The sequence below is a fragment of the Hypanus sabinus genome, chromosome 7 (assembly GCF_030144855.1).
Source record: "Hypanus sabinus isolate sHypSab1 chromosome 7, sHypSab1.hap1, whole genome shotgun sequence".
NCBI lineage: Eukaryota > Metazoa > Chordata > Chondrichthyes > Myliobatiformes > Dasyatidae > Hypanus > Hypanus sabinus.
In genome coordinates, this window is record NC_082712.1 from 125454691 (window position 1) to 125479692 (window position 25002).

At 41.8% G+C, this 25002-nt stretch overlaps 1 protein-coding gene across 1 annotated transcript; it reads right to left on the reverse strand.

The window, feature by feature from the left end:
• Nucleotides 1-13390: 13390 nt before the first annotated feature.
• LOC132397160 (insulin-like growth factor II) lies at nucleotides 13391-21824 on the reverse strand. The gene is made up of 4 exons (XM_059975541.1): nucleotides 21667-21824; nucleotides 19500-19653; nucleotides 17124-17293; nucleotides 13391-15383 (listed from the first exon to the last, which is right to left on the reverse strand). The coding sequence occupies exons 1-4, from the start codon at nucleotides 21733-21735 to the stop codon at nucleotides 15144-15146; spliced, it is 633 nt and encodes a 210-aa protein (XP_059831524.1). The 5' UTR covers nucleotides 21736-21824; the 3' UTR covers nucleotides 13391-15143.
• Between the last annotated feature and the right edge of the window lie 3178 nt (nucleotides 21825-25002).

Below are 25002 nucleotides of genomic sequence, written 5' to 3' on the forward strand. Positions count from 1 at the left end.
CAATTAGAGGTGAGAAGCTGGAGCATCAGGATGCACAGCACCAGGTTCAGGAACAGTTATTACCCCTCAACCATCAAGCTCTTGAACCAGAGATGATAACTTCGCTCACTCCATTACTGTCTGTTCCCATAACCTATTGACTCACTTTCAAGGACTCCTCATCTCATTTTCTAAAAAATTATTGTTTCTTTATTTGTTTATTTTATTTATTTTTGTGTTTGCATAGTTTGTTGTCTTTTGCATATCAGTTGTTTGTTCGTCTTGTTGGATGTGGTCCTCAACCCTGTTGATGTAGACAGAAGCATATTCCCTTCCTAAAGGAAATGACCAGCTCTTAGTTTTACTGCCATAGAGGGAAAGGTTATCAAAATGACATCATGCCTATGTTTCTCCATTTTAAGTATTTCTACAAGATCAATCTCCTACATTCCAAGGAATAAAGACTTCACCAACCTCACTCTAGAACTCAGACCCTCTAATCCTAGGAGCACCCTCAAATCTTTTCTGCACTCTTTCCATTTGACATTTTCCTATAACAAAGTGACCAAAGCTGTACATGTTACTCAAAGCACAGCTTCACTAAGTCTCCTTCTACAGCTGTTACATAATGTCTCAACTCTTATACTCAGTGCCCTGACTGATTAAGACCAATGTGCTACATACCTTTCTCACCACCCTGCCTACCTGTGACATTACCTTCAATGAACTATACAATTATATTTCTAAGTCCCTCTGTTCCTACACTGGTTTGACTTTACAAAATACATCAAATCCATTTGCCACTCCTTGGTCCACTTACCTAGCTTATCATTATCCCCTTGTGATCTATCATAAGCTTCACTATCAACAATACCTCCTAATTTCATGATTACATGCACAAATTTACAGATCAAACCTTGAGCATTCCAAATCATTTACACAGAAAAACAAACAATGAGGGTCCCACCTTCGATCCCTGTGGCGCACTACTAGTCACTTTCTTCCATTCCAAGAAACAATCATCAAGCATTACTGCCTGCTTCCGAGCTCCAAAGCAATTTCAAATCCTCCCAATTATCTCTTCCTGGATTCTATGGGATAGTCCAACAATTTACCATGCAGAAACTTGTTGAATGCCTTGCTAAAGTCCAAATAGACAACATGCACTGTCCTATCCTTATCTACTTTTTTTGTTTCCTCTTCAAAAGTCCTAGCTTTTTCAAGTCTAACCTCCCACACTCAAAACCATGCTGAATCCTCCAAATCAGTCTATCTAAATTCTAGTAGATTCTGTCCCTCAGAATCACCTCCACTAATTTTCTGACTACTGATATCAAGCTGACTGGCCAGTAGTTCCTAGCTTGTCCTTGTTAATTTAAAAAAAAAAACAATGAAACAACAAACGTTAGTCTTCAGGGGCCAACGATGAAGCAAATATTTCCACAGGGCATCCAAAATTTCCTCTTGAGCCTCCCACAAAAACTGAGGGCGAACTCTGTCAGGCCCTGGGGATTTATCCACCTTAATGTCTTGCATGTCTGCAAACATCTCCTCCTTTGTGATATGAATGTCCTCCAAACCATCACCACATTTTCCCTTCTCTTGAGCAACTATGATCTTCTCAGTAACAGAGAAAAATATTAATTAAAAATACTATCCATCTCCTGTGGCTCAAGAATAGACGGCCTTACTGATCAAAGGTGACCTACAACCTCCCTAGCCACCCTTTTCTTCTTAATATAGCTACAGAGAATCACATGGGATTTTCCTTAACCTTACCTGTCAGATCCATGTCATACCTTCTTTGCCCTCTTGCTTTCCTTCTTAGAGTATTCTTAATCTTTTTAATAGTCATCCAGATTTACTTGATTTTGACCTCCTAAACCTGAAATCTCTCATCAGCCAGGGCTCCCTAGGTTTGCCCCTTCAGGAATATGCTGCTGCTGGACCATTACTATCACACTCTTAAAATTCCCCCTTTGCTATTCATTCTTTTCCCTTCCAGCATGTTCTCCCAATTCACCCATTAGATCCTGCATAATTCCTCCAAAATTAACCCTGTTCTAGTTTAGGACCCACACCTGTGGCAGGTCCTATCCTTTCCCATCACTATCTTAAAACTAATAGAATTATGGTCACTAGAGTCAAAGTACTCCATGACTATCACTTCTATCATTTGTCCCACCTTGCTCCGGAAGAGGACCAGTATATGCATCCTCTCGACTAGAGCTCTCTATAGATTGACTCGGGAAAATTTCCTGGACGTTTTCTTATTTCATCCCATCTAGGACCTAAACACTCTGGATGATACAGTCAGAACTGGGGAAATTAATGTGTCCCACTAATACATCCCTAATATTTTTACAACTATGGGTAATTTCTGAACACACCTGCTTCTCAAGTTCCTACCGACTACAGCCTTTTCAGAGTGATCCTCTCCTTATTTCTATGCACTAAATGATCTCCCAAGAATGTCATCCCTAAGTAGAACTGTTAGACACTCTCTTACCTAAAAGGCTACACCCGTTCTTTTGTCTGCTTGCATCTCTATCATGCCTGTATCATCTGTATCCTGGACAATTAAACTGCTAGTCCTCTCCTTCGCTCAGGCATGTTTTTTTGATGGATTTAACACCTCATCGTCAGAATCAATCCATACAGAGTTCATCTGCCTTGCTTGTTAACCTGAGCATTGTAAAATACACTTTAACTGACCATTCCTTTCACTACTTTTTACTGTACCCTTGGCTGTCCTGTTTACTGGACTTGCTCTCACTGGCTATTACTTTGTACCATGGCTTGCTCCTGCTCAAAAGTCAGAATCAGTCTAATATCACAGGCATGTGTCATGAAATTTGTCACTTTGCAGTAGCAGTACATTGTAATACATATTAATCAAAACTATAAATTCCAATAGGATGAATTTATATTAAAAAAATATAAAGTAAATAAGTAGTATAAAAAGAAAGGTGGAAAATGCTGAGGTATTGTTTATGGGTTCATTGTCCAGTCGGAAATCTGATGGCAGAGGGGAAGAAGCTGTTCCTGAAATGTTGAGTGTGTGTCTTCAGGCTCCTGCACCTCCTCTTTGATGGAATCAATGGAAGGTGGGTACGTCCTGGGTGATGGAGGTCCTTAATAATGGATGCCACTTTTTTGAGGCATCGCCTTTTGAAGGTGTCCTGGATACCGTGGGGGCCAATGCCTACGATGGAGCCGGCTGAGTTTACAATGCTCTCCAGTTTTATCTAATCCTGTGCAGTGGCCACTCCATACCAGATGATGATGCGACCACTTATGATGCTCTCCATTTGTTGAAAGTTGCATGTGTCTTTGGTGACGTACCAATTCTCCTCAAACTCCTAATGAAATACAGCCACTGTAGTGCCTTCTTTGTAATTGAATAAACATGTTGGGCTCAGGGTGTACTCAGATGCTGACACCCAGGAATTTAAAACAGCTCACCCTTTCCACTTCTGATCCCTCAACAAGGATTGATGTGTGCTCCTTTGACTTCCCTTCCTGACCCACTATCAATTGTTTGGTCTTACTGATGTTGGTTTTGCAATGACACCTCTCAGCTAGCTGATCTATTTCACTCCTGTACACCTCATCATCATCATCTGAAATTCTGCCAGCATTAGTTGTGTCTTGATAAATTTATAGACAGCATCTGAGCAGTGCCTGGCACACAGTTGTGGGTGTAGAGAGAGTAGGGCAGGGGGGTAAGCATGCATCCTGGAGGTGCACCAGTGTTGACCGTCAGAGAGGAGGAGATGTCATTTCTGATCCGCAGAGACTCCTGCTGTTCTCCCAGTGAGGAAGTCATGGATCCAATTGCAGAGGGAGGTACAGAGGCCCAGATTTTGGAGCTTGTTGATTAGAACTGAGGGCATAATTGTGTTGAACACTGAGCTGTTATCTATAAACAGCAGCCTAGCATTATCCGGGTGTTCTAAGGTCGTGTGGAGAATCAGCGAAATTGCATCCACTGTAGACCTGGTGTGGTCTAATTGATGGATGAACTGTAGCGCTTCCAGTGTCTTGTTGAGGCAGGAGTTAATTCTGGCCGTCACCAACCTCTTAAAGCACTCATCACAGTCAATGTGAATGCAACTGGGTTACGGTCTTTGAGGCACCTCACCTGCTCTTCTTGGGTACTGGCATGATTGTCGCTCTTTTGAAGCTGATGCAACAGTGAGAGTCTGAAGATGTCTCTGAACCCTGCCGCCAGATGGTCCTGCCAGGTATATCATCAGGGTCTGACACCTTGTGAGGTTCACTCTCTTGAAAGATGTTCTGACGTTGGCCTTCGAGACAGAGATCACAGGGTCACCAGATACTGCAGGGATTCAAACAGGTGTCATTTTATTCTTTCTTTCAAAGCCTGCAGAAAAGCATTGAGCTCATCTGGGAGTGCAGCATCATTGACATTCACGATGTTAGGCTTTGCCTTGTAGGAAGTAATAGCCTACAAACCCTGGAAGAACTGACGTGCATTCAATTTGGTCTACCCTCTATCAGAATTGCTTTTCTTGTCCTTAATATAGCCTTCCATAGGTTTTCTCGCTGACCTTTTGTATTGCTCTGTCTCGAAAGCAACAGATCTAGCCCTCAGCTGACTAGGAATCTTCTGGTTCATTCAGGGCTTTTGGTTTGGGTATGTCTACTATGTTCTCAAAGGCACCCACTCATCCACACAGACCTTGATGAAGTTGGTGAGAAATGTTGCATATACACTCAAACTCATAGATGAATCTCTGAACGTTATCCAGTCCACCAATGTAAAGCAGTATTGTAAGTGCTTTTCCTCCTCCCTTGAGCATAGCGTCTTGGCCCTCACCACTAGTGCTGCAGTCTTTAGTCTCCGCCTATATGGTAGGAATAGTACACACAGGTGGTTAAACTTTGCAAAGAGTGGGTGTGGGACGGCACATTCTTGATGGTGGCATAATGGTAGTCAAGTGTGTTGGCTCCTCTGGTTCCACAGGTGATATGTTGATGATAGTTGTTCAGAGACTTCAAGCTGGCCTGGTTGAAATTTCCTGCAATGATAGGGAAGGTGTCTGGGTGGGCTGTTTAGTGCCTGCTGATTACGTTGCTCAGATCCTTCAGTCCCCACCTATGTTGGTCTGAGTTGGAATATACACCAGGACCAGGATTATGTCAGTACACTCTCTCAGCAGATTAAATGGATGAGATTTGACCGCTAAATGTACCAGGTCAGGTGACCAGGACTGGGACTGTACTGTCACGTTTGCGCACCGCAATGAGTTAATCATGAAGCATACTCCACCTCCTCTGCCTTTAAACTTCAGAACTGTCCTGTCTTTGTGGAGAATTGTGAAACCATCAAGTTGCAGCGCAGCATCTGAAATGGCGGGTGATAGCATGCTTCCATGAAGCAAAGTACACAGCAGTTCCTGATGTCCCTCTGGTACAACAGTCTTGCTCCGACGTCTTCAGACTTATTTTCCAGAGACTGTACATTCCCTAGCATGATAATTAGGAGTGGAAGTCTTAGGCCTCTGTTTCAATTGTACCTGTAGACCAGCGCACTGTCCCCACTTCTGTCTTCTAAAAGGGGAACTGCATTTGCAACCCAAGTCTGCTGTCTGAGGTTCATCTTAAAATTATGCTCCTTACTGAAGTACCCATTGCTGTGACTGGATTTCAGCTGTAATAGCCCTAAGTGGGAATATTTGATGATTCCCATTGGAACAGCACTTGAACAGTTACAACTTATTGGCACCATCTTACCAGACAAGGTCCTACCTCTGTAAATATGGTATAAGCCCTCCCATGTAGAACAAGCAAGTTTTCTTGCAAGGATATTGGTCAAGTATAACTTATCCCTCTTTTACAGGTCTCCCCTATCCCAGAAGAAATCCCAATGGTCCAAGACCCTATTCCCTGCACCATCTCTTCAGCCAGAAGCTCATCTGGCCCATTCTTCTAGTTCTGACCTTACTAGCACATGGCACTGAGAGTAATATGGAGATCACACTACCTTCAAAGTCCTACTTAGCTTCTCATCCAGTTCACTCCACTCTTTCTGCAGGATCTTATCACCTGTCCACTTGTACCAACATGCACAACCACCTCAGTCTGTTCACCTTTCCCCACAAGAATTTTCTGCAGCCACTAAAACATCATTGACCCAGAAGAAAACACACCATACCAGCCTTTCCTCTGCAGCAGCTTCTGTCTTCCCCCCTCACTAACAAGTCTCCTGTCATTGTCACCTTGTCTAAATGGACCCCTCACCTCTGAGTCTGAGAGCCATTCAGAGTGCCAGAGACCTGGCTGCTAGGCTCTGAATCAGCACCCCACTCAATAGCATCCACAGAGGTATACCTGTTGGAGAGAGAAACAGGCAAGAGGGAGCCCTGCACTGAATACCTACTTCTCTTACTCTTCTACCCATCTACTCAGAGACTATACCTTGGTGTGACCACTTCAGCAAAAGTCTATCTGCTCTACTTAACCTAACCTTCCTTTTATTGGACAAAGTGGCCTCAAATTAGCCAATAACAAGACTTTCTGAGTTCCTCCAACATTCTGTGTGTGTCAATCATTGACACTTGTCTTTTGAAAGTTCCTGCTCTCAATCCAAGCACCTAAGCAACTTACACAGCCTCACCCACTCTCATACTAGCCATTGTGCTTGCCCTTACCTACTTTTTAATGGCTGCTGATAATTATTTAATTACCCTCAGTTATTCCATTAACTGACAATTAGCTAACTTACCTCTTTTGATTTTATGTAAAGTGAAACTCACAAGCAAACACCAAGACTCACCTCTTTTAAACTCTCCTGCTCTGCCGTACAGGAGCAAGATATACCAACTAGTATGTTGCAGCAACAACTTGGCACTCAACATCAGTAAGACGAAAGAGCTGATTTTGGACTTCAGAAAGGGTAAGACACAGGAACACATACCAATCCTCATAGAGGGATCAGGAGTGGAGAGAGTGAGAGCGGTTTCAAGTTCCTGGGTGTGAAGATCTCTGAGCACCTAACCTGGTCCCAACATATCGATGCAGCTATAAAGAAGGCAAGACAGCAACTATACTTCATTAAGAGTTTGAGGAGATTTGGTATGTCAACAAAAAATACTCAAAAGTTTCTATAGATGTACCGTGGAGAGCATTCTGACAGGCTGCATCACTGTCTGGTATGGAGGGGCTACTGCACAGGCTGCAGAGGGTCATAACTTTAGTCCGCTCCATCTTGGGTACTAGTCTATGACGTACCCAGGATATCTTCGAGGAGCGGTGTCTGAGAAAGGCAGCGTCCATTATTAAGGACCCCCAGCACTCAGGGCATTCCCTTTTCTCATTGTTACTATCAGGCAGGAGGCACAGAAGCCTGAAGGCACACACTCAGAGATTCAGGAACAGCTTCTTCCCCTCTGCCATCCGATTCCTAAATGGACATTGAACCTGTGAACACAACCTCACTTTTTAATATATATTATTTCCGTTTTTGCACTGTTTTTAATCTATTCAAAATAGATATACTGTTTATAGATTTACTTCTTTTCTCTTCTACATAGTCTGGTCGTGAGAGCCCGAATGCTTCGGTGCCTTTTCCCAGATGGCAGGAGGGAGAAGAGATTGTATGAGGGGTGCATGGGGTCCTTCATAATGCTGTTTCCTTTGCTAATGCAGCGTGTAGTGTAAATGTCTGTGATAGCAGGAAGAGAGACCCCAATGATCTTCTCAGCTGACCTCACTATCCGCTGCAGGGTCTTGCGATCCGAGATGGTGCAATTTCTGAACCAGGCAGTGATGCAGCTGCTCAGGACGCTCTCAATACAACCTCTGTAGAATGTGGTGAGGATGGGGGGTGGGAGATGGACTCTCCTCAGCCCTCGCAGAAAGTAGAGATGCTGCTGGGCTTTCTTTGCTATGGAGCTGGTGTTGAGGGACCAGGTGAGATTCTCCGCCAGGTGAACACCAAGAAATATGGTGCTCTTTATGATCTCTACTGAGGAGCCGTCGATGTTCAGCGGGGACTGGTCGCATCGTGCCCTCCTGAAGTCAACAACCATCTCTTTTGTTTTGCTCACATTCAAAGATTCTGATCCTGATCCTGAATTCTTCAGTATACATTAGTACCAGGCTTTGACATTCCACTGACTTCATTACCTTACAAAATATCCAGGCTCTTAGCATCTCATGCTAACATGAGTACAACTTATTTATTTTAGTTTATTGATTTATTGAGACACAACGCAGAATAGGCCCTTCCAGCCCTTCGAGCTGCACCACGCAACAATGCCCCCATTTAACCCTAGCCTAATCACGGGACAATTTACAATGACCGATTAACCTACCAACCGGCCTGTCTTTGGACTGTGGATGGAATTCCCGAGGAATCCCATGTGGTCATGGGGAGAATGCACCAACTCCTTACAGGCAGTGGTTGGAATCGAACCTGGATCGCTGGTACTGCTAACCACTACGCTACTGTGCCACCCTATGAGAGGATGGTATCACCCTCCTGTCTGTACTAGATCAGCCTGGCAAACACCAGTCACTCACTGGCTTGTTGCTTCAATCCTCTTTAGTGGAGAGAGTGTGTAAAATCCACAGAGTGAGAGGAATTGAGGAAGGCAGCTATAAATAATCAGCTCCACAGAGTCAGCCTAGGTACCTCCTGTACCTAATAAAGTGGCCACTGAGTGGATCTTCATGGTCCTCTGCTGTCGTTACCCATCCACTTCAAGGTTCGATGTGTTGTGTATTCAGAGAAGCTTTTCTGCACACCACTGTTTGCAATGTGTGATCATTTGAATTACTGTCACCTTCCCGTCAGCTTGAATCTGTCTGGCCATTTCTCTGTGACCTCTTTTATTAACAAGGTGTTTTTGCCACAGAACTGCCACTCCCTGACTGTTTTTTTTATTTGTTTTCCCAACTCTGGAGACTGTTGTGCGTGAAAATCCCAAGAGATCAGCAGTTTCTGAAATATTCAAACCACCCTCATCTGGTACTAACAATCATTCCACAGTCAAGGTTACTTGGATTACATTTCTTCCCCATTCTGATGTCCAGTCTGAATGACAACTAAAGCCCTTGGCCATGTCTGCATGCTATTATGCTTTGAGTTGCTGCCATGTGATTGGCTGATTAGATATTTGCATTAACAAGCAGGCGTACCTAATGAAGTGGTTACTGAGTGCATATGCATCCCACTCAATCTGAGATGCAATGACAGGGGTCTGCTAAGTTTAAAGTTACTTGGACACTGATAATTTCATTTTGCATCATCACTAGCTAAACCATTGGGAGACTAAACTTAGTTAAACCATTGGGAGACTAAGGCTCAGATGCAACTCACGTCCTCTCCCCTGCAATATGGCAATAACGCAACCTAACCGTTGGAGAAGCACAATACACTTAAGCCTTCACAAACTCACACCTATGCAAGTACTTAGTCGCTTGATATTCCTTCTACCCTTTCACAACTTATTAATAAGCACAGCAGATAGTGGTGGTTGGAGCAGCGGTGAAAGACGCAATCTTCAAATAAGTGTGCTCAGCCGGACACAGACGCTACATGAATCTAGACATTGAAAAGGGAGAGCACCACAGGCACATCTTCAACAGCCAGAAGCAGCCAGTTCACCACGTCTACTATTCCCAACACAAAGAGCATGGAGGACTCCAGCTCATTTGCAACTGGATCTGAGGCATGGCGGAGATCTTAAAGCATTTTCCTGAAATGAATTCCTCCACACATAACCACAAGCGAGCAGGAGTTGTGTCAGAAAACTAATAGACAGATGTGGCCTTAGAGCATGATGCTCATCTTCACTAAGCAGTTCCGATTTTTACTCCTCATGTATGTGAAGGATGTAAGAAATAAAGTCAAGTCAATTCAGCAGATAGGTGAGAGTTTTGACACAGTGGTCCAGCAAAGGTAGAATGGTGGATGTGAGAACTCTGCTTTAAGCAGTAGTCCTAATCACCACATATCCAAAACCAAACAGCCAAGTCTCACCTTGTCACTCCAGCTCCCAAGTAGCATTTGGCAGACCCACAGATATCCAGGCTAAGAGCACCTCAGGGAAGAGGGCAGAGAACTGAGTAACCTAACTGTATCATGGCCAAACTACGTGCAATGCAGCTTCTACAAACCCTACAAAGTGCAGGACATCAGTAATTGTGATTCACTAAGAATGCAGTGGACATCATTTCCAAATGGCATTGGTCAACCTTTCCAGATGTGGTGCTGTTAAATCTCCTTCCCTTTATCGAAATAAAATGTACTCATTTGATGTTACGTCCATCTCTGATAGCATGTAGTCCCAATTTATCTGTATTTTTGATGACAAATGTGTTTTAAAGGCAAATCCCATTAGACATGAGTAAATGTGAAGAAGTGTGATGCTGGGAATGCTTAGTGCAAAAGATGGTTGGAGAGGACCGGATTATTCTATTTTTTAAAAAATATAAAAATTAACTGCAGATGCTGAAAATCTGCAACAAAAACAGTGAGTGCTGTTAACACTCAGTGGATTAGACAGCATTGGGAGCTAACATTTCAAGTCCCTAAATTTTCCTCGAAACAAACAGGAATTGCTGGAAACAGGAATCAACAAGTCCAGCAGCAACTGTGGAGAGAAAAACAGTTAACATTTTAGGCTGATTACTCTTCAATTCTCTATGTGTTCTCTCACAACTGTCCTCATTTTATAGCCCTTTTCATTCTCTTTTGTGATAATGACTTTCCATCAGGATAATCATATAACAGGGATTGCCAACCTGGGGTCCACAGACCCCTCGGTTAATGGTAGGGGTCCATGACATAAAAAGGTTTGGGAACCCCTGTCATACAACATAGAAACATGCCCTTCAGCCAGCCAAGTCCTAGTCAACCAACAAAACACCACTTACACTAATCATAACATTACACAGAATGGAAATGGGCCCCTTTGCACTAATACCCATTCACATTCCACTTTCTCTATCTTTGGTCTTTCTAGCCCTTATCATTGGGAGGAAACCTCAACACCCTCCCAAAAACACTTGTGGGCTAGTAAGCTAATTGATCATTGTGAATTAACCAATTTTACAGTTCAGAACCTTGTTTTATCAAGCCATGAACTTACTGATCATAAGATGTAGGAGCAGGCCCATCAAGTCTGCTCTGCCATTCCATCACGGCTGATTTATTATCCCTCTCAACCCTATTCTCCTGTCTTCCCCTTGTAATCTTTGATGCCCTGACCGACTAAAAATCTATCAACCTCTGGTTTAAATATACTCAATGACAGACTCTGCAGCCATCTGTAGCGGTGCATTCCACAAATTCATTGAACTCTTGCTAAAGAAATTCCTTCTCATCTCACTTCAACATGGATATCCCTCCATTCTCAGGCTGTGTCCTCTGGTCCTAGACTCACCTACTATAGGCAACATACTCTTTCCATTGACTCTATTTAGATCTTTCAATATTCAATTGGTTTCAATGAAATCCCCCTCATTCTTCACATCTCCAGCGACTACTGGAGAGCCATCTATGAGGAGCCAGAAAATGCTCCTCATAGATGAACACTTGCAGTGTCATAATCATGCTTATGAACCTCCTCCAGACATTCTCCAAAAGTCTCTGCATCACATCTTTCCTATTGATTATGCCCACAGCATCACACACGCGATTCAACAATTATTTTCGCTTCCATGTTCTCTAAGCAAGATTTTATATTGGGCTGTGATAAGCAAATAGGTGCAGAGATGTACATTAAGGTCTTATAATTGGTTTTGCCACCATTTTATTACATCTAAGACGAACAATGGGTATAAATTCTATTGTGCTTCTCCTTGTGGTAATTTCACATAAATCTACTTATAACAGTGTAGCTCAATTTAGTAATTCTTTTTCCTGCCTCTTTCCCTCCCAGACCTGATGAAGGGTCTAGCCTGAAGCGTTGACTGCTTATATTCCTCCATTGATCCTGCCTGGCCTGCTGAGTTCCTCCAGCATTTTGTGTGCATTGCTCAAGATTTCTAGCAGATTCTCGTTTCTCTTCAGCACTGTTGTTTTTACCAAAAATGGTTGCGGAACTAGAGCATGCAAGAAGACATATTGTAATATTAGGGTAATACTGTGTCGATGGACATGCTGACAAGAATATAATGATAAACTGAGACACTGCTGTATGCAAGATGTCATGGTAGTACCTGGAAGCCCTGCAGACAGGTTATCTTTAGGACTTTGGTATTTAGGCCCCCATCCACCATTGTCAAAACTGGTGACCTGGTAATTTTCTGTTTGAGAGAACTCATTTCATACATATTGATTGCTGTGCTTTGCATGTTGCAACAGTGACTACAAAGTTTCTTCATTGCCCGTAGAATGTTAGGAACACAAGAGGCTTCTATTATAAAATAGCAAGCCTCCTTAGAATTCCAAAAGGTTAACTTGGGTCAGATTTCCAACACCTCACATTCTTCTCAGAATGACTTAATTTCCAATTTTTATATAAGAATTTGTTTGCTAAACCTTTACTCCCAATTACAGTGCTGAATTCTGATAGAAATCATTAATTATGCACTGATATTTGCTCCTCAAGATCCCGTCACTAAATACCATCAAATAAAGAAATACACAATCTTTTCTTCCTTAATTATGGTAGCACAGCCAAAATGTTCAGCTTCCTTACTAAAGGCTCAAGTTTGCAAAGGACAAAAGGTCTTTTGCAGCTGACACACAGCCTATGATGTTGACAGATTTTTTTTGTTTAGCCTTTGCTGTACACCAATGGGAAGAACCCAACCAGTGAGCAAGACCTTTCAGTTGTACCTGAGCAGCTTTAAGGCCGTGGAGGTGGCAATGTACGTATTACACTCAACACTTCCATAAGCATGATTGTCCATATTTTCAAGAGCAAAACACCCAGATTTGAAAAAAAACATAGTTATTGTCACAAGGCAGTTCCCAAAACAACTTTTGATATGTTTCATGCCACTGACCATCTGTTGACTAAGTTAGCCTCTGAAACCGTGGCATAGACAGCCACTAGGAACAAAAACACTTATTTTTGTATTATGAATGTTGTCAGCTGACACTTTTCAAATAGCTGTTTACTACTTTTAAGTTTCGAAAACCTGCAATTTCATGATTACTGGCCGCCCGCCCTATGCAATGTGAAGAGGATACCCTTGTCTCTTATGCTGGTGTTATGTTCTCAGAAACAATACTAATGGGCAGTTAAAAGCAGAACTTCTTGATAGAAGATCCCAAAAGCATGATCAACTCAATCTCAGTTTAAACCAGAATTGGAAGCACACTCTGCAACACCTAAAATCAAACATTCTCCTGTCCCAGCAACAGTCTGTTGTAATTGTTTGTGCAACACTATAAATTAGAAGCCATGAGAAGTGAGAAAATTGTAAATATATTGTAATAAATTGTTTTTATTGATATTAACAAGAAAAGTACAATGATTGTGAATCTCATCTTTCTCTAGTGTCTAGTGTTGGTTGAGTGCACATGTTAAATACAAGACATTATATTAGTTAACAAGAGTACACCTTAACTGTATTTACTAAAACATTTAAAAAAGTAAAAAGCTTTAACTAATGCGACTGCAGATGTTTCCCTTCATACTGGCTGATGCAAACATTTGACAAAAGAACTAGGTTTTTTTGATTACTATGTAAATGATGAAACATTTTGAGCTCTTTTAAAAAAAACTGAAGCTTTCCATTTTTTGACAAAGCCATGGTGAACAGAACTAGGAGCAACTTAAACCAGAGATGATTGACAAAACTGATAAGAAACAAAAGCTGATAACACAGTGCAGGATGAAGAACAAGACTGAGCTGTAACCAAGTAATTGTACTTGATCAGACCATGGCTGACAACAGTGAGCATGGATATACGTAGCTTTCACAAAGAACAAAGGACCTGAGGTCATTTGGCTGAATCAAGGCACCTCACAGAGGCTTCCAATACCAAATAACTCCCAAGAGTGTGCATGTATGAGAGAAAGGGTGAGAGAAAGGGTGAAAAGAGACTTTCTTTACATTTTTTGGTACAAAGCATCTACGAAAGCTTTACTAGTACAAAATTAGACAAAATAGTTTATGTCTTTGCAGTTGCTCATCAGTGCTAAGTACATTATTTGGACCAATTTTTATATACATTTTACATAAAATAAATAATGCCTTTACGCAGTGCCTTTTTATTTGATAGCTTGGCGGCTCAACACTGCAAGATATAGCTCAGACTAATTCCAAAAAGAGATTGCTTCTGGTCGCTAAGGTTGAGTTCACATAGGTTTTCAGAGCAAAGCAAGTAACTAAGAATAAGAAATAAAGTTGCAAAATATAGAAAAAATAATTACAACACTGCTGTTTCCCTTTGATTTTGTCTTATTTAAAATGTCTTTTGTCTTCTCCTTGCTTATCTTGCACCGCCAAAACCAAGCTAAATATTTTTATTTAAAAATAACACATTTCCTAAAACGGAAAGTTCATTTCAAGTTCTATTTGATGTTCGTGCATTTATCAAATCTCAATTCTTCGAGTCAGCTCTTTTGCTTCTTTTAAAGAAAGTTAGCACCGTAACACAAGTGTGTATGACCACACTTATCATTCAAAGAAATAGTGCCAAAGAAACACAATTTTAAAAAAGAGACGCAATCTGCGGCAATGTGAGACTGCACACACACACAAACACACCACTGTCTTGTCCCTTACAGGACCTCCTAATCTCATCTTATTTAAAAAAGGTGCACGATCTGGATGACACTAAGTATTCCACAAAGTGTTGATGTCCCTTCTTGTATAGGTGCAGAACAATCGAGGCTACATTATCTAGACTGCATTGCGTGACATTTGAATGGAAAACAAACTGTACTCTGCGGTGTGACCCCTTTGGCCCAAACAACTGACGCTGCAACTTCTTTTGCCAGCCAGGTATCACTTATACTGGGCTGCAATGGTATCCTTGCGTTTCTTTGTTGGCTGTTGGAAAGGGGTGAATGGGAAGTGTATGTAACGGCCTGGAGGGAAGGTCGAGTGGGGGAACGAAAGAGGGTGGTGAAGGGGAACAATAACCCAGTTGGAATGCCACAGAAATGACGTCATGTACAAAGCTATAATCCCTGTCTTTTACCACAAGAAATGTGCAAAATATTTCTTCATCATTCCTGACTGAAGTATTTCTTTGATGATGCTCGGACTTCAAGAGGTTGTTTGACAGGGAGAGTCAGAAGTGGCTTGTGCATTTTGACATACTGTACGCTCTGGACTTCGTCAACCTGCCTCCTGAGCCTCAGGGCCATGAAACTTGGAGGAATGCCTCTTCGAAGACGCTGGGCAGATCTTTTCTGCCAGAAGTCATATTTTGAATACTTGGCAACCAAAGGCTTCCTAAAGTTTTCCTGTAATTTAAATGAAAATAACATTAGCAGCCATGCCAAATGCATGCTATAATAACATCAAAGGCTGTGATGTTCTAAGCCTCATAACTGATAAGGAAACTATCATGTCCCATTGTTCTCTGGCTCAGCACTGCCAGTTCTCAAACAAACAGCAAGAAAAATCTACAGCTTGGACTACTGTCAACTAGTAAACAAGGCCTCTAATAAGATTTTGGAAGGTTTTTTTGTTCTCCCTTTCTGAACGCTGCAGTATTTTTCAAGTCTGCCTTCCTGGGAGAAGCAACAGCAGGTCATTAAAGATTGAAAGTTTCAGTGTGAGCATCGAGTTGCTTGAAGCATGGTGTGGATACAGGTCAAAGTTCAGGCAATGATGTGGTAACGCCAATTAGATAGGCAAACCCATAAATAGCATGATGCCAAGCTGCCAGCACAGCCTCATTACTTTGTCCTGAAGCGAAAATATGGCCAGTCTGTCATTTCTGCATTTGTAATGGAAAGAAGGACCTAGCACGTAAGAAAGATCGATGGGGAAGGGAGCGGATTTTAAGTAACTGAAACAAGGTGGGTCTATTGTGTGAAATGATTCTTTTTAAATTAATTGCTGTACAGTTGCCTGGTAGGACAGTGTGTGGATCAGAACCCAAGCCTGCTACTGAAAATAGACTGCCCTTTCAGGCTTTGCACTGAGATACCTCTCTAGGGAGCACCAGCTGAAAAGCTCTCTTTCAATAAAGTTATTTTAAATGAAACAATCTCTCAGATGGTCTTAATTTTGCACTGGCATCAAAAGATAAAAGGCTTAAAATAGAAGCTCTGATGTTGAAAGTAGAGAAGTAATACCTTACATCACAGGGAAAAACCAATTCACTGTTTCCTATGATACAAAAACACTCCAAATTGCAATGCCAGCAACTGGAATTAATTGTGTTTTGATCATTTGATGACATCTTTAGGCACACAATGGAAGCAGGCTCCCAATGACTTACACTGGCTAAATCATTCACAGTTATAAAAGCTTTTGATAGACTGTGAGGGAAAACAATGCCAGCAGCAGAACGGTTGACTTGTACATCTCACATATTTACAATAACATGGCAAAAGAACCAGAGGGAAAATAAGGTTTTCTTAAAAAAAGAGCAGCTTCAAGTTGAAAGGATCTGAAGAGCACTGACTTATAAAGGAGCTGAAAGTAGAGTCAAAAGCAACCTAGAAAATGGCAATATTGATAAGCGTGAAAAAAGAATAACACACCAGAGTTGGGGGAAGTGAAGAGCTTTGTTGTTCTCTCAATGAACTAGCAGTGTGGTCCAAATGCCCCCCTTCTGTGCACTATGTTATATATGTAAATGCCATCAGTGTGATTAGAAGTGCACTTCAAGTGCCTTAAACTCAGCTATTTGGGTTGTTTGCAGCTTTCCTGTCAGCCCATGTTATAACCACACAGATTTCAGATACTGAGAAAAATGAGGCAAGTGTAGTGATTAAGCTAACAAAACTGCTTTGCACTATGGCACATTTAATTTTGTCTACTATACCTGGCAATAATAGAATAGAATGGAAGATGGCAATAATTAACATGCCCTATCCTCCAAAGACCAATGCTGGGGAGGGAGGTGAAGCAGTGACTGGAGCAGCTTTCACTCCATCTGTTTACCAGCTACTCCCCCAGAAATTCGTGCCTGGGTGGCCGGGTTCAAAAGTTCCTGAGAGATCACCTTACTGATGGAACAGATCACACACCTTGTTTGCTGGTGGTAGAAGGTTGAAAGGCGTCCCAGAGAGATCGCGCTCTTTCTTGACCGGCTTTGCACAGTAGAGTTCTAGGAGGCCCAGGTCACAGCTACGGAAGCAACATTCTTCAACTATCCCTCGGTTCTGTCTGCGGCTGTTGGAGCGCCCAGTCGGTCTGCCTGAAAAACATGGGACAGAGTTTACCTTTCGTTGTCTTTCCAAAGATTACTGCCAGCATTGACTTAAAAGTCTATACAAAAGACAACCCAAATCTGGCAATCATTTTAAAAAGCTATAGCTACTCAACCTTGCTAACACAGTAATAGAAAAAGCCATACAATGTGGTCCAATGAACTGTTTGCTATTAGCTGTAGAATCTGAGCAAAGGATAATTATGGCCAAGGTAATGGGTAATCACCTTTTATGTCAAGAGTTTGCTCTGAACTTTGCTCATGATAACATATTTAGATTGCTCAGGGACCTCAGACAGTAATTATCCTTTGGGAATCTCACTGATGGCTACATTCCTGCTTCTCAGGTTGATGTAGATAGCATCAGTTTCTGTAGTGGATGCACACAGAAAAACACTTATGCTACATTGTTACGAAAGAGCTATATTTTCCGTGCTAAGGCTGTATCTTTCTCTTTCAAAGAACTGTCTTCACATTGTTACTTTCATCCTAAATGTGTGTCCCTTCACTTGTGAAGATTTCCAGATGGTCAGCAAGATAAACAACAATACAGGCATGTTGACTCAAGACATAACTATGCCAACAAAGTCCTACAAAGTGGGGATTTTATAAAAATCAGGCCAGACCACTGAGGCCAATTTGTTTGTACAGTGAGCTACTGAATACTAGATAGAATAATTGAGGAGAACAGCACAAACTGTCACATGCAAAAAAACAAAAAGCAATTATAGTATAGTTTTGGAAGTTGAGATTACTAAAAACATCTTTAAATGAAAGATGGAATGCTTCAGCGGTATTAATCAGAAGAATGTGGAAATAAACAAGCACTTCATTGTGACTATCAGCAGTGATTTAGTTTTGTGTCCTTGTCAAACAGGAGAGAGGGGAACATGTGAGTAATGTGCTTAGTTAATGCAAGTGCAAGCTTGGAAATAAAACTGTTCACAGTTTATGACAGTGAGCACCTGCCCTTAGTGAACATTACACACTTTGCAAATTGGTGAGGAGTTCTCACCATATTTTCATGTTCATTTGATGATCAAGATGTTTTATGGGAATGACAAATTGTGTTTAAAATTCTTTGATAAAGCTATAAATCTAACACTGTTATTCACATTCAAGGAGCTAGGGAATTGTTACACAAAATCAAATTCAAATTCTAGTGGCAATTATGATCAGCATGAGAAAGTGGTTAGTAAATGATGTGGTACAAATACTTGCAGTCTTTTTTTAAATGCTGTTTCCTAACCTGCTGTGCCCCACTAGGGGTATTTTGTCTCCTGGCATAGCAATATTATTTTTCATAATATTAATGTTCACAAACATGACACCACTAGAAGGAATGCTGGAACTCAAATGTTATTTGAAAAGTTCAGATTCACAGCTTCTCTGGGCCAAGTGCTCTGGTCTTAAAGAAATGCTTTTCCTTTCATTGTTACTTACATGGAAACAGAGCTGATAAAACATTCAGAAACCCTCACTTCACTGGCAATCCACTGTGTAAGTGCAAATAACACCCACAATTGTGTATCTGCTTTAGTGGACATAATATGGAATCCAGGCCAGGTTTTATGCAGAGGCCTTCAATCCCTTGATTTTTTCCAGCCTTCCACAAGATCATCTCACACCTGTAATTAGTATCCATTTATCCACATTTGACCCATACCCTAATTTTCACAAAAAAACCCATGAACTTTTCAAAAGAAATTCCTGATCATAAATCCCAAAGTAAAAGTTTTCCACTTCCAATGATTTCAAAACGGTCCTGAATACTGCACTATTTAATTTGCAGAAACTTAACCAGTGGTAGCTGGGAAATTAACTCATTAATTTCTAAGGAGTCATTATAAAATGATACTGCCATGTGGTCAAGAAGCAGGATGGCATTAGATTCAAGAGGAACACTTACTGCTTGGAAGAGAACACTCTGGAATAAACTGATAAGACTGGCAGGTCCCATAATCTCCAAAGAAAATAACTGAAGGCACAGACACTGTAATGGAGATTTAACTGGGCAGACACCCCCCTCAACAGGGAGTAAGTTATCATCAAAGAGAAGGATAATTGGAACTGCAGGAGGAAAGGAAATCAGATCTCACACACACACACACACACACTCACACACACACATTCACACCGTCACCACCCCCCCCCCCCCACTTCCAGATTTCAGGTATACAAGTAGTAAACTCACTGAAATAAAATCCTCTGTCACCACAGACAAACTGTAGCGTGTCCACCAGTTCACCACCACATAGCGTTTCCGCTGCAGACACCCCTTCTATGATGTACATTGTGAAAGCAATGGAAATGAACAGTAGGTGCTTGGCTGGGGACATCTTTCTACCCTGGAAAGGGAAGGGGGGGAGAAAGAAAAGGTTAGCCAGTTGAAGACGCAGATTCCCAATTATCTTTAAGAACTTCTGCTGTAGCTTTCCCAAACTCTCACCACGTGCTATTTTGTTTTGACAAGACCACAGCATGTTTACTGATAGCACTGGGAGAGTAAACGTTGCATGCTAATAAGAGCAAACTCCCATTGGCTCCATAAAGAACTCAAGGCAGGAGCATGATTTGTAAGATGGTTTTGATTAGCTCTGATCCAAATAAGTAATATCATTGCTGTGAGTCAGAGCTGAGATATTATCCTTGTTACACGAGCAGAATGGGAAATATGCATTCCAGTCAATGTTAGCGTGTTGTCTAAAACCTTCGATAACATCAGTTTGGTCTACTACTTCGAAAGCAAAACAACAGAATGAAAACTAATTGCAACAGACTACTGTTCGCAACATCATCTATTGTTGGAGGTTAATGATGCTATATGGTGCAATTCCTTTTTTAAAGCTACCATCAGTGGTGCTCGGCACTTACTGCTGACTTTCTGTCAATTCTTTTCCACGGCGACTGAGTAACATTTTAAAGTTAGTAGGCACTGGTTACAAGCACAAATCGCAATCTGGGGCACTGTCCACGGTACCCAGACCATGGTATTGAACAATGCAGTCACCTGACCGGGTGATTTATTATATTAGAAAACTCTTATTAAAAATGTGTGAAGTGTAGGAGATAGGAGGATGTGAGAGATTCGAGTACAGTCACAAGTCCTGTACCTAATCAATAATTTGCAATTTTTGGAGATTGTGGTTAAAAATTTGCTACAATTCAATGCTTATCTGAGGTACCATTCAGAAATTGTGTTATAATAAAATAAAGACATTGGAATTACAATTTCATGAATTGGACGGAACTTTAAATAATTCAGGATTACTATAACAATGGATCATTAAAATTATCTCTGATCGAAGGAAGTAAAATAAAAACCGAAGATGTAAAGCAAATGCTTCTGTTTCAGACCGAGTCCAGGTGAAGCTACATCTACTTTATAGACATATTATTCTACATTTTAAAATATACCACAATGTTATGTTCTGTTGAAAGTTTTCACTAATTATCAAAGCCGATTGAAAGGCGTATAAAGGAAGCCCTCCAAAATCGCGGAGGTATTTTTCGGGTAAAAGATTTGTAGAGAATTTTCCACTAAAAACGTCACTGTGTTCATGAAACTGGAAGAGGGAGAACCGCACTTACGACTTTCCCTATTTAACTTCGTTAAGATCGATTTTCTTGGCAATAAAAGCGGAAGAGCCTATTTAAAAAATTTACAATTCTTCAGAAATAATGTTTTAAATGCCAACTGACTCAAAGCTAAACTAGATTTATATCTTGCTTGTGATGGCTATGGATTGTAAGAATCAAGAGATCAGTTTTCCCCGGTGCAAGATTTAAAAAGTCAAATCGAGGAATGTAGCGGCACACAAGCAGGATACTAACGCTACCCAGTGGAACACGCTGGGAAACTCACCCCAGTCCGAGCTGTGAACAGCAAAACCATAGTACAAAACAAGAAATAAGAGGCATCAAATTACTTCTGTTCTGTGCCGAGGCTTGTATTATTCTCAATGCACTTTACACATAGTCTTAAAACTACCGAAACACGTTTGAAAACTACTGCTAACGCCAATTGCAGAAAGAGGAACGCGAACAGTCCAAGAACCGGCAAAATAGGGCTGCTGTATGCACAACTTTTCCAGCCGTGTTTTTTTTCCAACGTGTTAAAAAGTGAGTTTCTTTTTGCAAATGAAACACAAATGCACAAGACGATTTAAAACAGCAACATAAATTAACACATTTTTCATTGCATTCCCCAGGCGAAGAAATGTTACTCAACATTAAAAGTAATCCTGCAATAGTTGCAACTAAACAGGGAGAAAAAAAATTAGAAAACAAAAACCAAGCGATTCGAGTTTTTGTTCCGTGATGAGAGTTTAAAATGAGATTCCTGCCTAACCCATTGTTACCTTCACGGAGTTGTCGCTACAGGCTGTGTCTGCACAGGTCGGGCAGAAAGCTGGGCATTTGGGATCCATTGTACGGCGTTGTGGAGACGGAGGGGCGCGCTAACCAGATGAAGTTCCTTTAAGCGCTGTTCCAGAATTCAGGAGACAGACAGAAAAGAGCTCCCGCGCTCCTTATATACCCGCAGCGTGATCCGCCCGCACGCACGGCCACGCTCCGAGGGGTCAACGCAGATCCAGTTCCAGAAGCACGAAAACTGGCAAACTGTCTCCCTCCAGCAAGTCGAGGCGCTGAAACTTACAGCAGGATGGGCAACAATTTGTCTTTGTGCGAAATAATTGTTGATGTTTACAATTTATTCTTTTAAACGGACGTCGTCCATTCTCCCTCTGCCAGCCCCACCGTTGTAGTTGAAATGCATGCCTTTTTTTTTATTTTTGCAATTACTTTTAATTGTGCATTGTAATATTGTAGTTGTGTGATGTTAGGAGCGGCTAGCGCTCAATTTGACTGCTTTATTAATGTTTAAATGCATGTACTCTCTCTCCCCCCAAAAAAATATTATTCAAGGTGGGTTTAATTTGTTTATCATATCCGACACCCCTGACATTCCTCTTTATGTTGACAGCTTTTGATAAGGCGTATAACATTCCCAAGTGCACACTGGAAGGGAGGGGGCAGGTCAGGAGTTACCATTGTGCTCTTAACTCTCTGCAGTTGATAGCATTTCCTGAATAACTAAAGCTGGGTATGGAGGAGGAACGTTTGGAATTTGGACTGTTTTTTTTTGTAGAAGGAAGTAACAGAGAAAAAAGAGAAACAGGCACAATATTAGTTCCCTTACCTCTTCATAAGATGGGCTGAGGGAGAGGTCTAAGACTTAAACGAGGAGAATTTTGCAACATGCCTTTAAGACCTGATATCCTGGCAGGTATCAGGTCAATATGGAGAGACAGTAAACATCATGAACATATTTAGGCTGGGCTGCCAGATCGTTCTTGAGAGAGGTACATAAAATTTGTCGCTGTTGTGCTGTTCCTCTTGAGGTAGAGAAGCCTCGCTTTGACCAGGCGGAAGGAGCTGTTGGCTCCACATAGTTGGGCTTTCGCATTATCCTCTAGTGTATCACCCTTTGGCCCGTGTCATAGTCTCACTCTCTCAGCACCGATCACGCTTTCGTCTCCCCCACCTCTTCTCTACCTTCCGACTGCTGACCAACCAACTCCCACCACTGGCCACGGCCTTTCTTCCTCCTTTTACCATCCTTTCACCAACGGCCCACCTGCCTGCTCACAACCCACTCCCATGGTGACCCTCCGCTACTGGTTCTGTACATAGCCTGGGCTGCCAGAGAGGGAGCGGGAAAAATAAAATGATAAAAGGTGCTGCCGTTAATCCTGGCAGCATCTCAGCATCTCATTCTTGCTGGGCTCTGCCCCCTCCCTGCTTTCCTGTAAAGTGTGGAGCCATGGTGTCTGGATTGCATTTTAGCAAGTTTTGGCCAACTTATTACACATCTAAATGCTGGATTTAAAACTACATGGATGGCAACCTTAAACTGATTCACTTTTCACACAACTACACAATGGCCTTTACTTTAGTTTCCCTTGTTGTTCAAATAATAAAGGTTTGTTCTGGAGTCAATTCATCGTCACGATGTTTTAACAGGGCTTTTCTTTTCAATTGAAGCTTGTTTATAAAGAGAAAAATGGCCTGGCTCTTGCTTTTACTATTTACCTGCGATGTTGAGGTCTAAGTGGTGATTGTGTGAGTGAATCCAGATTTGGTCTCACTGCACAGGGTCTTGAGAGGGGGAAGAGAAAAATACAGGCAGAATGTCCTGCACCTGACTGTTATCCACGAACTTCCCTAGAAACTTGCATTTGTGGATGCTGACCCAGCAATGCCACCATTTTAAACTTCACATCTTTGAGTTCAAGTCCTTCCTTTGCCCCATTATTGCTGACCATGCAACCAGACATCTTGAGCATAACCTCCGGAGTCCCCTTCTCACATCTCTCTCATTTGACCTTTTCCTGACTCTACGTTTGGTCTTCCATCACTATATTCCCCCTCTCCCTGCCCCAACTTCCTCTCAAACTCTCTTCAGAGAGCACCCCTGTGAACCGCAATGATTAGCATCCTCCTCCTCTCACTCCATTCTCTGCTTCGTAATTCGAATCCGTGAAATGCTTTGAGAAACTTCATTAAATTAGAAACATTATCTAAGCAGCATGCATTAAAACCAATCTTTACATTAACTTAAGGACATTGATTTTTGATTGATTTAACTCTCTCCTCATCATAAAAACAACATACTTGTTTCATTTCAAAAATCAGCAGTGCTGTAGAGAGCAATAAAAGGAATTCCCATTAATATTGCGCCTATCACATCCCGAGGAAATCTCAAAGGACACTATGGGCAATGATTTACTTCGAGCAGCTGCTGCTATATATAATGTAGGCAACTGTAGCACACTTCTATAGGAGGCCATTCAACCCATTGAATTAATGACATCTCACGGAGCAAACCCATCCAGCCTCCCACCCCCGCTAATCTTCCCTTCCACCTACTCTCCCCACATCTCCATCATTTCCACCTTCTGCCCACACTGGTGGGGGGTGGGGGGGGGAGTTTACAGTGGGCAATCAATCAACCAACCAGCATTCGTTTGGAAGTGCAGGGGGAAGCTGGAGCATCCGGAGGTCACCAGGGAAAATGTACAAATTCAAGGCAGGCAGCTGAGAAGGTCAGAATTGAACTCAAGTCCCGGGAGCTGTGAGTCAGCAGCTTTTCACACTGTGTCACAGTGGTGCCCAAAATGAGCCACTCAACAGACAGTTATGAGTGATACATCTTAGTAATACTGGAGAAAGGAGAAACATTGACCAGAACTGTGAAGGATGCCTGCAGAATATAAAAGGAAAGATTCGTATTCATATACTTGATTTCCGCTTTGAAGATGATCAGGCCTTCACAGTTAAAATGCTTAAAATCAGGCTGACAAATCTTTTGTTTGGTTCCTTGCCACTGGGGAGTTCAGTAAATAATGAGACCAAAGCTTTGCATGCTGAGAGGCACCATTGAGACTGCTGAAAATAATTCACGGGGGGCAGTTCAGAAGGAAAGAAGGCTCTGGATTTGGAGGAAGAGTTCGCAATTCACACAAAGACCTGGACTTCTCACCCAGTTTGCTTTTCTTAAAAGTTTGAAGATACCATGTGTTTCAGTTTCCGAGGAGGGTTCAAAATCCTGAAGTGTTCCAAAAATGGGGGCAGCAGTAGGCTATCAATGACAGTACAGCCATCAGATCAGGCTACAGCCTTCACTCTGTGCA

What these genes read in the sequence shown, in the direction of transcription:
- LOC132397160 (XM_059975541.1), bottom strand. Translation starts at nt 21,735, where the DNA reads ATGGATCCCAAATGCCCAGCTTTCTGCCCGACCTGTGCAGACACAGCC. An exon ending in GTAGCGACAACTCCGTGAAG is followed by an intron (nt 19,654 to 21,666) that starts GTAACAATGGGT and finishes TTCCCTTTCCAG; the next exon opens with GGTAGAAAGATGTCCCCAGC. An exon ending in TGACAGAGGATTTTATTTCA is followed by an intron (nt 17,294 to 19,499) that starts GTGAGTTTACTA and finishes CATGTTTTTCAG; the next exon opens with GCAGACCGACTGGGCGCTCC.